At 42.8% G+C, this 13,768-nt stretch overlaps 1 protein-coding gene and 1 long non-coding RNA gene across 4 annotated transcripts in view; one reads left to right on the forward strand and one right to left on the reverse strand.

Moving 5' to 3' along the window:
* Nucleotides 1-638: 638 nt before the first annotated feature.
* The window catches only part of LOC124278029 (tripartite motif-containing protein 45-like), a 64,290-nt gene continuing 51,160 nt past the window's right edge, over nt 639-13,768 (reverse strand). For 2 of the 3 annotated variants that reach the window (XM_046713765.1, XM_046713766.1), the window contains exon 2: nt 639-3,474. In XM_046713765.1, the coding sequence (XP_046569721.1) occupies nt 1,869-3,474 (1,606 nt within the window). In that variant the 3' untranslated portion in view covers nt 639-1,868. Of the gene's footprint in view, nt 3,475-8,505; nt 8,768-13,768 lie in introns of those variants that run through there. The other variant, XM_046713764.1, reaches the window with a different exon arrangement.
* On the forward strand, nt 8,853-10,287 carry LOC124278046. The gene is made up of 3 exons (XR_006898957.1): nt 8,853-8,953; nt 9,521-9,570; nt 10,138-10,287. It is a non-coding gene; the product is annotated as an uncharacterized LOC124278046 (long non-coding RNA).

Consider the following 13,768-nt stretch of genomic DNA (forward strand, 5'->3'; position numbering starts at 1 on the left):
CTCCTTCGACCAGCATGGTGTGCTGTGACCTTGCTCCAAGGCTGTACTGAATGCTAAGCCCATTGGTGTATAGTAATTCTGTCCTTTAAAAAGACAAGTCTAGATAAGCGGACAGAACACCAGTCTGTTAGAGGAATATTTATAGTTTATAGAATTATCATTTAAACTATTTATATATTACTTTAGAGACTTGTGCAAGGGCTCTGTTTGCTGGGGCTCTGTCTAACCATGAATTGGGGCTGCGTGGTGGCCCAGTGGTGCAAGCGTTCGCTCGTCACGCCGAAGACCCGTAATTCCTACAGGGTCGGACCCTGTCTGCTGAAGCAGGATCTTAAAACCAGAACTCTGGGACTGCATGGGGACCTTTTGCACCCCGGGACCCATTATGGAAACAGTTTAGGGTACTGGAGCTTCTTGCCTGCGCTACAAGCTGGAGAGGCTACAAGCTGGAGACTATACTGACCGCTCGACGAGAAACACATTGGATAAAGGGGTCGAAAGGTGCCATAAATACCCCACGGACAGTCATGTACGGCTACTGCTCGCAAGCACAAATGACTAAACAACGTCATGTCATGACCCATTGAGCTACAATCACAATAAAATCCATCGAAGAAATAAATACAGAAGACTGTTGCTAGGCTACATCACAGCATCATGTTTATTTGACACACGTTCAGTCTCACGCCTTTGGTCAGTCACTTCTCACTCTGCAGGGGTATTCAAACAGAGGACTGTAGCATTTTATCATAAACTTACTATTTTTTTGAAAACCTGATCACTCATGAAAATATTTTTGCTTTCGGTAGTTTACTCAAATGAAAGAAAAGTGATGTTACTAATGAACATACTGTTTTTTTAATCAAAATATAGATTTGATTGTAAAACGAACATTGTGGACTATGGAAGGAGGAGATATGGTGTACAGGCATCCCTGTCTCCAGTCTCAAGGAGGTAATGTCTGACATCTCAAAAGGAATAAACATCTTTTGAACTATCACATAATACCATGACGTCAGTCTTAGTAGTTTCCCTTACGTCACAGCAGCAACGCGGCAAACATTCCCCAGTGATCTCTATCAACGAATCTTACGTCATGATGACGTCATCCTAACACGGTTATATCATACATCAATACAAAATGTCCCCCATAACGTTATATAACGTATAACGTGACGTCATATACTTGGCGACGTTTGTCAGTACTTTTATCTGACGTCATGTTGACGTAACACAGACCACAGCCACTGGTCAATATAAAGAGTCGTTTTTGAACGTATTCGTTCTGTTTAAGAGTACATTTAAATTAATTCTGACCTCATTTCTTTTGATTCCGTATGCACAGAGCACTAAATGAACCTGCAGCAAACAAAATACATAAAAACAACGAAAACTGGTCGTCTATCCGTGGTGCGCATCCGAACACACGCCAGAAGATATTTCTGGACTGTTTTTTTTCCGTAAGTGTCCGTTTCATTGGAACCTCTTCAAATTTGTGGTTCATTTCAACGTTGTGATAGTGACATACATAGTTCGAAATAGTTATGATAATACTGAATGAATAAATTAAGATAACTTAGACGTATAGATACAAATACACGTCACTACATACATATATACACGGGTTGATATGTTGCTTGCCAGTTGCTTCAATCACTCTGACACGAAACATTTCACAGATACAACACACCATTCTAGACATGGTACGCTTAACTCGAACTTTCACACAGCTTCAACAGTTCACCAAGTGACTGTGGTCACATGATGTACCACGTGACCACTTCGAAACAATAGCGTGTTCGAAACGTAAAGTTGGAGTGTTTAACTGGATACATTTTTCTTTGTGTAACTTGCGTTGCTTGTTTGGCCTACACAGGCGACGATGTCACGTTGTTGCTGTTGCTGTTGCTCGAGGCGTCGTAGAAGCTGTCGTCGATACTGCTGCTGTATGACAGTGTCGTGAAATCGGGAGAGTTGGTTGTCGGCCTCACCGATACCTCCACGGGACGAGGGCGTTCCCTGCGACGGCGATGTCTCCGGGGGACGGGAGACGACGTCGGTTCTGGCGACGCCACTTCCGGGGGCGTGTCTTCCCTCACGTGGCTGGAAATACGAGATCTCGTGTTGACGGCTTTCTCCGATGTGTCGATAGAATCCGTGGCTATGTACTTGTCAATGGTTGGAGATGGCTCAGCCTGAACTATGTCCGTCTGTAGACATCTGTTGCACATTTGTACCTTGACAGGCGCATCAGTCTGTGTCTCTGTCGTCTTGATGTGCAGATCTGTCTTTCCAGTGCGATTCTTCCCTGGCGTTATTTTCTGATTTGCATTCTCGGTATCCTCCAGCACGCCTATATCCAAGGTTCCGGGGTTAAAGTTCACGACCTTGTTGACCGTTTTGGGCAGATCCTTGATCTCGATGTCAGACAAACAGGACAGCTTTTCCTGCACCTGCTTCTTGAGGAGAAGCAGTTCAATGTCCTTGCCTTTCAGCACCAGCTCGGTGAGATTGCAGGTGCTCTTTAAGCCATCGAGGTTTGCCTGCATCTCCGACCTCCTGGCTACATACTCCATGAGTTCCTTGCCGTACAGCGTATGCAGATCATCAATCAGCACCTTCTCCTTGTTCCGTATCTCACTGATGAACTGGATCGCAACATCTCGAATCTTTTGTTCAGCGGCCTTGATGACGCTTTCGCATTTACTGAGGAGGGTCAACTGAGCGTCGTAGACGTCGATCCTGCCCTTGCAGCTGTTGAGGAGGCTCTGTATGGCTTCCTTGTACTTAAGGACTGCGTCCGAGAACTGGGATATGTCGTGATCCTTGTGTTCGTTAAATGTGCACAGAACACAGATACACGCCTCGCAGGGCTCGCAGTAGAAACGAACTACCTCGTCCTTGTGCTCCTTGCATTCAATGTCCTTCTCAATCTCCACGTCAAATAAACTGTGGCTTTTCGTCACCTTCGTCTCCTTGTGTAGGTCCACGCACTGCTTACACAGAAGTTTGTTACAATCCAGACATTTCGAGGTAGCTTCTCTGTGCTTCCGGTTCACCAGCTTGCAGATGTCGCAGAATGGGAACTTGGACGGTCGTTGCCTGGAGATTGTCTCGCCAAGATTCGAAACCAGGAAGTTGTCCGGTAGTTTCTTCACGCCCCCTATCGGGAGTTGGGTTCGTTTCCGACAGAGAGGGCAGGTGAACTCCCTATAGTCGCTGTATTTCTTGTAGGTGCATTCTGACATCACATGGTTGTCGATACATTGCTCACAGAAGGTGTGCAGGCAGTCGAGGCATTTTGGTGACTTGAAACCTTCTAGACAGATTTTACAGGTGAGAAATTCGTCATGGATCTCCTGAGCTAGTTTCCCCCCCGACGTGGTGGAGGCCATGTTGGAAGTGTTGCACGTTGCAGAAGGCAGTTCCACTGCCTGGGTGTAGTACCGCTCACGCTCTAATCGGCGACGATACCTGAAACACAAACATACGACTTTTAGTAGTCTGTCTCACAGTCCCCGAACCACATTAATTTCCCTACAATTATATATATTCAGAGACTAAGCCTTAGTCTAGACTTTAAGCAATGGTGCAGCAGTTTTAAGTGGCAGGGCTTTAGAATTATTACAGGTGGCATAACAAGAAAACGCTTCACAGACTGTCACGTGTGGAATCGAACGCCGGTGGCCGAATGATGGCCACATGCAGTAGCCACTGGGGTACCCAATCATCTAACCCGTCACGTGACCACTGCTATGGAACCGACCCGCAATGCAGTTTTGGTTAAAGGGAGTTTTATCTGAAACCAAACATATGTTTCGATACGTTTTGGACATCCATGATCCAATGTAAAGCCAACGGTCAATTTGACCAATTTTTTCCACCACTTTCGGGAACATATTAGTTTTCGAAAAAATAAATCTGCTGTCGTTATGTAAATATTCCAATCTTGAGTGAATACCTTCCCATCTACACGCGAATACACAGTTGACTCAAGGTTTACATCCTACGATACTATGTGTAATTCAAGATATTTGCAAAGAAAAAATTCATCATCAATTGACAGCTCACCATCAATGACAGACACTATCCTTTAAGAACGAAAAGACGTCCATGATATTTTCATCATTACATAGTCTGTCATACAGACCCTGAGCAAATACATCCAAGAAATCCTACGCAAGTCTAGAAAATGTGGCAAGTCTAGATTTCCACAGCTTCTGAAAATGAAGAAAGTCACTGGGCTCCTTTTTATTATATTTTGGTTGTTTTTTTCACTATGAGCCTTTTTTCTGTAAAATATGTTCATTTCAGAGACTAGTTGTTAGTCTAATCATAACATTGTAGGCGTGTGTGCAAACGTTCGTTAGCCGAGGCATGTCTGGAACCGCTGCCAGAGTTATGACAATACCCCGTGGCTCTATGGTATATGTGTGTGATATCAACTACACAGCCACACTGACCGTCCTTATGCTTGACAGATATATCATATATCACACAGCCGTACATAACTTTAATATACCACACGTATATCACACAGCCGTATATATCTTTCATACACCACACATATATTATACAGCCATACATATCTTTCATATACTAAACATATATCATGTAGCCATACATATCTATCAAATGCCATATATCGTATTCACGATACAATGTTCATCCAATCCAAGACATATAACCTACAACACATATATTGCCTGTATATCGTATATTATCCGGCGTAGTACCTAACAGTTGTTGTTGGAACATATCACTTGATACTCCCTAGCATCTGCCAAAACAGACATTAATGTGGAGTGTTGAGATCACAACACACAAAAAAAAGAGCCGCCAGGAGGGCTGTTGCAACAGATACACCGTACCTGGTGAGAACAGATCTAAGTATGAGTTATATAACTATCTCGACAGGGTTATTGCGTATATAACCCGCCATAACTTGCCCCGACGACTCCGTCAGCTGGAGGCGTAACTTGGTAACGGCAGATACAACAGAACCAGATGCCCTGCCAATAGATCTGAACGCTGACTTCTCAATGACCAATCGTTGCTTCTCGCTGATCCAGACTGTGTGAAACATAACCGAAACGACCTTCACCAACGCTGCCACATTTACCATTATGCTGTGCCCGTCTGTCTGAAGACTGCATTGCACGAGGAATACCGGAATTCAAGCTATGTTCAAAGCTTTGTCTGGTAAAGACTGTAGGCATGCATTAAAGCCGTGGTTTGTGTTGATGCTGTTCGATGCACTGACTGTCGGCTTTCGTTGCAAATAGAAGTTATTTGTGTTTTGAGAATAAGAGGATGGCTGGATGATATACTTCGGTCGGCGCACGTGCCCTAAAGATGGATGGTGTCGATTGACCCATACAAATGTCAGATATCACAGACCTTGGGTACTCAGAATAAACGCTTCCGTTATGTTCGAAGCTGTCCATCATGTCGTGCCCTTTGACCTATGTGATATATAGCCTATCTGTATCAGTAACGGATACATCTAATGTATGGTACTTTCTTTGAGTCTGACCGTGTGTTCTGTAGCTCTGTGTACCAGCGTGTCGTGTAGTCTAGGGTCACAGGGATTACAGGTCTCGACCTACCAATCTAGTAACTCCATATCTCTCTAAATATGCATTTACATCTACATATACAGTCTACATGTTCGTTTTGCCTGTGGGTCTATTGGTTTTAATTTGTATATATAAAATAATCATAGTTGATAAACTTGCTTAGCTGCAAAGGCAAATAACTTTTTATAAGATACATTAGGCAGAAAATGGATGGTGTTTTTTTCTGGAAGTGTGTGCTTATGAGTGTATGCGAGAGGCAGGATATGTGCGTGTGTGTGAGTGTATGCGTGTTTGTGTGTCTGTGTGTGTACTTGTCTGAGTGCGTGTGTGTGAGGTCATGCGAGTAAGATACCTATAGACCAGGCATCTAGATTCCATAAACAACAAAGACAGTCACACAGTCAGACTGGTCGACCTAAGTTCTATACATGTACCTAGGTACATATGACAACCAATGGTATAGATTGTTTGTAAATAACAATGGGGTCAGAGGGCGCTGTATATGTTTTTCTGTTTATTTCCACTGAGAGTGTCAGGCCCCTGATTAACGGGAAGTGATCCGTTACAGGCCGCTGAAGAATGCCGACTATTCTCCCCGTAGTGTGCAAGCAATCTCGGCAAGGTGCAGCAGGGGTCTGCGAGATTTATGACTTACTGGTGGTGTGGGTTTTAATCAAGGGAAGAGCTACCAGGTGCTCTTTAAGCAGTCGATTCGTACGAGTAATAGTGAAGACAGAAGCAAGGGAGGTAACCCATTCGTCAGATCTGGGCAGGAAGCGACCTCAGATAGGGGATTGAACGGTATGATTTCTTTGATTGGAATTCTAGAAGTTGAGGAGAAGAATGGGGACTATTTTTATGCATATACAACTTCTTTATTCTGTATAGGCGACGTTTCGACATAGATTATAATGTCGTTGTCAATTAAGCAAGTTAGCGGTATGATGTTCTGTTTCTGTTAAAGTTGGTAATTGATCTAATTGTGATATAGGTATGAAGTACAAGTCACACAACATCAGAAACAGGTCTAGTAGTTTTGTGAAATCGGTATACCGATTTGTAAGGCACCACACTCGCCAGCAGGCTAACAAGGAAGGGGTGAGGCTATATTGTTACAAGGATCAGCCCAGATCAGGTGGACAAATTCTATAAACGGGTCGTTCTATGCATATCTTAAGCGTCCAAATGTCTAAAATATATTTTCATCATCATTTTACATTCCAATAGAAGTATATCTACAATCTTATAATTAATAATCCGCTCAACCATGCGTGTCTCACAAACGGCATGCCCCCTGCAGTTTTTGTATTAAGGGGATAGGAGGCGTCCACTGAAAGGGGTGGGGAGGTTTGTGTTTGGGTGGGTGGGAGGGGGGTGTATAGATCAACTGGATGGGTGGGTAGTTGGTTATAGTAACTGGGTAGATGGGGTGGGGTGTGGGGTCATAGATCAACTGCGTGTGTGGTTGGTTGGTTATAGATTAACTGGGTAGATTGGGTGGGGGTGGGGGTCATAGATCAACTGGGTGGGTGGGTCGTGTTTGGTTAATTCTCAAACCAAGGCATTGATACATCATCAAAGAGTTCGTGAGACAGTGAGAATGACGTAAATAGCAACCTCATATCTTTTCATTCGATCATCTAAATACTTGATGTATTTATAGGGATTAGTTAACCATTCATGTTTCCACCCCATTCATACAAACATCTGGCCCCGATTCTGTATATATGTTATTATTACTGGTTACGCTTGTCATGACTCAGTCTCAACGAATGCTCAGGGAGAGGAGAGCAGGGGGGAAGATAATCTATTTATAGCTCAAAGACTTCAGTGCGAACTCCATATCACAAGAGGGCGCTCTCTGACGTCATGGAAACCGTTTGATGATAGATACATGATTAAATCTACACTTTCAAGACTTTTTCCATAACAGTTTATTCAAGTAGAAATATTAACAATTTGCTGGTGAACCCTGATTTACTTTACACTTGAAATTCGTTGCTTGTTAATATGGCTTGCTTGATCTGCTTCTACTGATCAAATATCTCTTGGATATCTCTGTCTGAGACTCTGAACAGCAGAAATGTCATCTTCCAGAAAACATTTCCTCCCTAAACAGACCCATGCGTTGTTCCTTTATAATGGGGATCTGGAAATATCAGCCCTGACGCATGCGACACGTGATCCTTGCCCTGCGCGAGCTGAATACACCTGTGCTGACGTCATGCACGCGCAGCCATTGCTTGTGGGGCTAAGTACACAAACATGACTAACTGAACGGATGAGAAACAGATTTTCTCTGTTTTCCCTCTATATGTTTGATATTGGGCGTCTCAATCACGATAAGACTAATATTTGGGCCATGTTTTCTTGCTATGGATATTTATTGGTTATCATTTGAGACCATGGTTTACGGTTACCGAAATCCACAGACGACTGGCACTGGCTCAGCGATGAGTTCAGTGGTTTCCATTAATAATCAGTGAACAGTCTTTGACCAGAGACCATATAAAAAATCTATTACATGGTCTCTGCTTTGACAGAGAGTTCAAATATTGAACTAAAATGTCGGTTAGTCTCCGAAATTTGAGTTTCTTTAAAAATACACGATTTTCTGTCATACAATTTTGTTTGATTGTGAAATGCCTATGAGACTCATGTTTTGAAAATAAAAACACACAATATTTCTCAACCAATATCTAAAACAAGTTTTAAAGACTTTGCGATATAATGCTTTGCAGGTTTTGAAATATGAAAGTGTGCATTAATAATATTTTAAGCATAATGGAAACTTTATGATGTTCTAAAACAGTTTTGAAATGAAGATACCAGCTGAGACATAAGCATTAACAGTTACGTCATTTTGTTCGAGTAGCGTATATTAGTTAAGTTTGAAAAATCAGCATTCTTCAGAATAAAGACCTACCTCTTTCGTCCGATCTTGGCAATTAAATCAGTATCGTCCACAGACATGGTACTCATCGTTTGGAGTTATTCCAGAGAGAAGTACCAAAATATAACACACACTGAACCGGCACCATCAGAAAAATGGTTCTTTAAGGAATATCAGGAACCAGTTTATCCCCAGTAGAAACTCCAACAGCTGTCTTCTAATACTCTGTAGCACTAGAAGCGCGACTCTCTGTCCGGATGTACAGTTAGTGGAGAGTATATAGCCCTGGCCCTCCTCACGCCCGTCCCCCTACTGAGCGTCTGCTTGCACGAGATGTGAGCGCGGGAATACACCAGATAGATAACCCGAGAGGGGGTACCGTTAATTTGGCAGCGTCAGGGTGCAGGATGGAACAGCCGAGAAAGACCAGTGGCTACGGTTTCTATCGCAGATGTCAGATACTCAGCGATCTGACAGTACAGTGAGTAACGGGTTTAGATATTTAGTGTATATCTTATCCTGCGGGATGATTCTCATCACTGAATCAGGGCTTCAGGCACCTGACAGGCTTGACTGGGATGAGTATTAGGCGAGGGTCATGGTTAGTATGTGGTAGGCGTTGGGCAGATTCTTTCGCCGACCCTGACAACAAGTGTATGTATGGAGTGAATGATCAGTCCGTTAAATGCAGTGTTGCCTGATTATCGTTATCTATCACTGTCGTGTTAGCTGCCACAGGCTTAAGATGTCTAAAAATCGGTCTTCTGTGTGTTTTTCTGGTCAGTTTCGTTTAATATGTTTCTTATTATTGGTCTCAATGATCTTACTGCAAAAGTCATACTCTCATTGGGGCAGACTGAAAATAGTCCGAGCTTAGAGTTGGGGTATAACATGTTATATCACTCGATTGTATATATACAACATTATAACAGAAGCTTAGACACATTAGAATGTAGTCCTGAAGCTCATTACACGGACAGGCCGCCGTAAGATACCATGACGTTAGTATTGTTAATTTCATGTCTGTTCCGTTATTTCTTTCCATCAGTATAGTTCGGACTACGTCGGTGGATAGCACGGTGTGTCCGGAGTGGGAAGGTTGGTCTCGCAATGGTGGTTCAGATACGGTATACGTTATTACCCTTCTTTACGCTTGGGAAGATGTGAGTGAGTGAATTTAATATAAGTCACGTTGTCAGTATTTCAGCCATATTGTGACTATAACACAAAGACTGGTTGGCTCAAAGTCCGTATTGAGTGTCCAGGTAGGATCTCCATGTTAAATCGCGGCTTGGTATCTCAGTGCGTTAGCACGAGAAACATCAGGACTGCTATAGACAGCCACACACACGTGCACATGCACGTCGTCTTTAAGTGCAAAACATCCTGACTACGACGTTGAACCCCATTTCATTCATTTCAGAAGTGAATTATAATTGCCATGTCTGTAATATAAGAACATCGTCGTGTAACCATCCGTTACCAAGGGAACTGTTTCCTGAGACTCCTGTTGACATCCTGGACCAATTCGTGGTTTAGAAATTCTGGTTGGAAGAGACCGTGATGTCTCTGTGGAAGTGGGGATGCGGTACCTGGGGCAGTCGAGGCTGATATCAGTCATGATTAACCTGACTTTTTTCACCAAAAGCCTATTGGTATTCTCAGCTCCCTTTGTCCGACCAAGGCGCAAAGCGGAGATAAGCGAACCAAGCGGAGATAAGCGAACCAAGCGGAGATAAGCGAACCAATCGTCTACACTTGCCACCCGCCAGCTGACATCTAATTCTACTTCCACTTCAGATGGATGAGAAGACTCTGAAGGGCACCGGGTGTCCAGGTAACGTGAATAAAGCTTCCACAAACTGCCCAGATTTTAGTTTCTTCTTGCAGACGCCATATATCGTATCGGTATATGGTCTCTACTTTTTGTAAAGACGCTTGACTATTGTAACAGGTCACGTGACTTTGGTATCACGTGATTAAATCACATGATCTGCCTGATCAGTGGGCCAGTGAGTGTTAGTTTGCGGATCATGTCGGTGTTTGCTAGTCCAGGAGGTGGTCGTGTTTACCCGCCGCCGCTGTGTCGAGTCTGACACTAGACTGGAAGGCGCTGGGGAGTTTCAAGTCTTAAAGTCTGTACCAAACTCTGAATGAGGTCATCTGGACATCTGATGCAAATGAGGTCAGCGAAATAGGTTAAACCTACATTAACATACTCAGTCTTGGCGAACCTGTCCGCCATGATGCAACCGAAAAAATAGGTAGAGGAACCAGGTTGGTGAAATAATCAGAGACAGTATAACTTTACGGACCCTTGGGAAACACTTCAAAATACATTGTTTGTCTGGCTGGTTCAGTTCATGACATGTGATCCAACGTAACTAAGGTGATTCAGTTTATTACTTGAATTTACATGATTCAAGTAACCATGTGAACCCACATCATTCACGCAATCATATCTGAATCCATACTATTTAAGTAACCATGTGAATCCACATCATTCACGCAATCATATCTGAATCCATACTATTTAAGTAACCATGTGAATCCATATCATTCACGCAATCATATCTGAATCCATACTATTCAAGTAACCATGTGAATCCACATCATTCACGCAATCATATCTGAATCCATACTATTTAAGTAACCATGTGAATCCATATCATTCACGCAATCATATCTGAATCCATACTATTTAAGTAACCATGTGAATCCATATCATTCACGTAATCATATGTGAATCCATATATATTGTGAACTCAGGTTATTCATAGGATTAAAGAATTTATAAAAGATGGTATGCTTAACGGATTCAAGTAATCAGAAAAGAACCGACGAGATTCAAGGCATCAAGTAATCTGAAGCTTTCACCCACCAATCTGGCTCATCGGAACACAGAGTACACATGCACTACAGAGACAACGAGTCCACCTACATTCTACTAGCGACATGTATCACAGCAGAGGGTTTGGATGAGGAACCTCCCAGCCTCCATACACCACAACTGTAGGCTGTACTAGGGTACCACTGGTCGTCCCACTCTCTGATAAAACCATCATCTCACACCTCAGATGATTCATATTCCGCTACTTCTTCAAGTGGGGAACTACTTTCAGAGATGCCAAAATATTTAGGTTTCTTCAGTGTGAGCTGCCTCGGGTCCAGGCTCGGACTGTGTACGGCTCACCACCACTCGGTGTGGGTGTACCTTCACAGGACACCCGGTGTACTTCATTACGTATAAAATAGACCAGTCAAAACAAGGTCATGAGCACACGCTTCTTTATAGCGTTAGTTAAATAGCCATGTCACGTCAAACTATGTTTAGTAAATATACGTAACCGGTGTTCAGACCGCGTTTCAATGTGTACAGTTTCTGTCTCTGAAAGACACCAAACAAACTTCAGTTTGACAACCAATACATTATTTCACAACACTCTGCATGTCCAGTGGACAATGTGTTTCTTTTGAAAAACAGAGGACAAATTATTGTTTCTCTGCATTCCATAAACAGGTTACAGTTTTAAAAAAACAAACGCCCATTACATAACCCCGGAGTGTCTGAAACAGTTCATGTTAGTTGAACCTCCCATTCAAATACTGAGAGACCATGCTATATGACTTGATGACCATTTTGTTTTTAGTCCTGATAATGTTGTACAGACTGAGACTGATATCATGTCTCATAGTTCGAGCGACTCCAAGTACTTGTGCCAGCAAATAAACATGCACTGGAATGACTTTGTAAGTTTACCAAAGCACCCGGATCCATAACGTACCGGACTGTACGAACCACCGGACTCCACAAATCACCTGATTGAGTTCGAACTCTACGAACCACTGGGTACAACCCGGTTGACACTAAGACTGACGCACTACAATACAAAGCACATAGAAGAGGTCGAGTATTCTGTTTCGGGGAATCGTGTCATACGGTGCTTGTCCAACTGTATCACTGCTCCGACATCAACTATATCTACCTGTCACGTGGTAGCATCATAAATGTCCTACAGCTGTATTTATTCTTAAAACGTTCACATAAAACTGGGAAGGTTCTAAATTTACCACAAGGTTCTATATGGACATCCACTTCCTGAAGTAGCACAGCACCAGACTGCTATATAATCACACTGCCGTGTCAGCACATGCAGCAGCTTATGTCACCATGACACCACGTGTGTATCCATGCAATACTAGACGTTAACACCATCAACTATGACGTAACACCATCCAAGACCCTCTACCTTTAGTAGGCTTCAGGAACAGGAACCGATACACCACTACTAAAACAGGCCTGTACCATACATTGCTAAATTAAAGGTAAAATTAGTTTTAGTACTTAGGACCTTGGTACACCACTGTTGTGATGGAGGGCAAGTTTACCTACTGACTACACGGTGAAGAAGCTCTTTGTTTATTTGTATTTGTTGAAAAACAGATTCCATTACAGGTAAAAGGCAAACAAGCGGTGAAAACTTTATAAAAAGATTACGTAGCCAGGCGTTCGAGAATGGTGTAATTAAACGTATCCTGCTTAGTAAAGAACGTGAAAAAAGAGAAATGTTGTTGTATATATCTGGTTTGTGTGAAAATTTAAGTTTTGTTGGAGGAGTAAATATTGTCTTCCAGTACAAAAGCGGCGAGGAAGGCCAAGAGAGGACGTCACATATCGTTTACAGACCTTCGGCGTGAACACCGCAAGCGTTAACACGTCTACTCATCCACCATAGGATGTTAACTCAATAAATTTATTGAAATGAGGACCGATATGATAGGTGATTTAAAGAAAATATCGATTTTCCATTTCCAGAATTGACAAAAAGTTGCAGGACTCTTTCACGAAAACTCCCATATTAGTTAAATGTAATTCACGAAAACTCCCACATTAGTTAAATGTAATTCACGAAAACTCCAATATTAGTTAAATGTAATTCACAAAAAACATGGCACTTCCTGTACATATTCCAGATGAAGAGTCTGAGGATGCTGGGATGATGACAATCAATTAAGTATCATGGATCTCGTAACGCAATCCTTAATGAGGCTGATATCAAACCCAGGTGTCATTTTCAAAGACGAACCGATGATCCTGCCAATACCTCACATCTGAGGTGTTACGTTCATGTGTGGAATGGTGCAACGATCCACCTCTCGGGGTCGGGAGTTACCGCTGACATCAGCACTGGAAGCTGTTGTAGTTTGCTGGTAAGGGTGCGGCAAATATGTTTCTACCCGGGACCGTCCGCCTCGAACGCCAGGAATGATGCAGGGGCCTCAGGTGATGTTCCGC

Source organism: Haliotis rubra, unplaced genomic scaffold (genome assembly GCF_003918875.1).
Source record: "Haliotis rubra isolate DU_JTF1 unplaced genomic scaffold, ASM391887v1 Scf230, whole genome shotgun sequence".
Lineage (NCBI taxonomy): Eukaryota > Metazoa > Mollusca > Gastropoda > Lepetellida > Haliotidae > Haliotis > Haliotis rubra.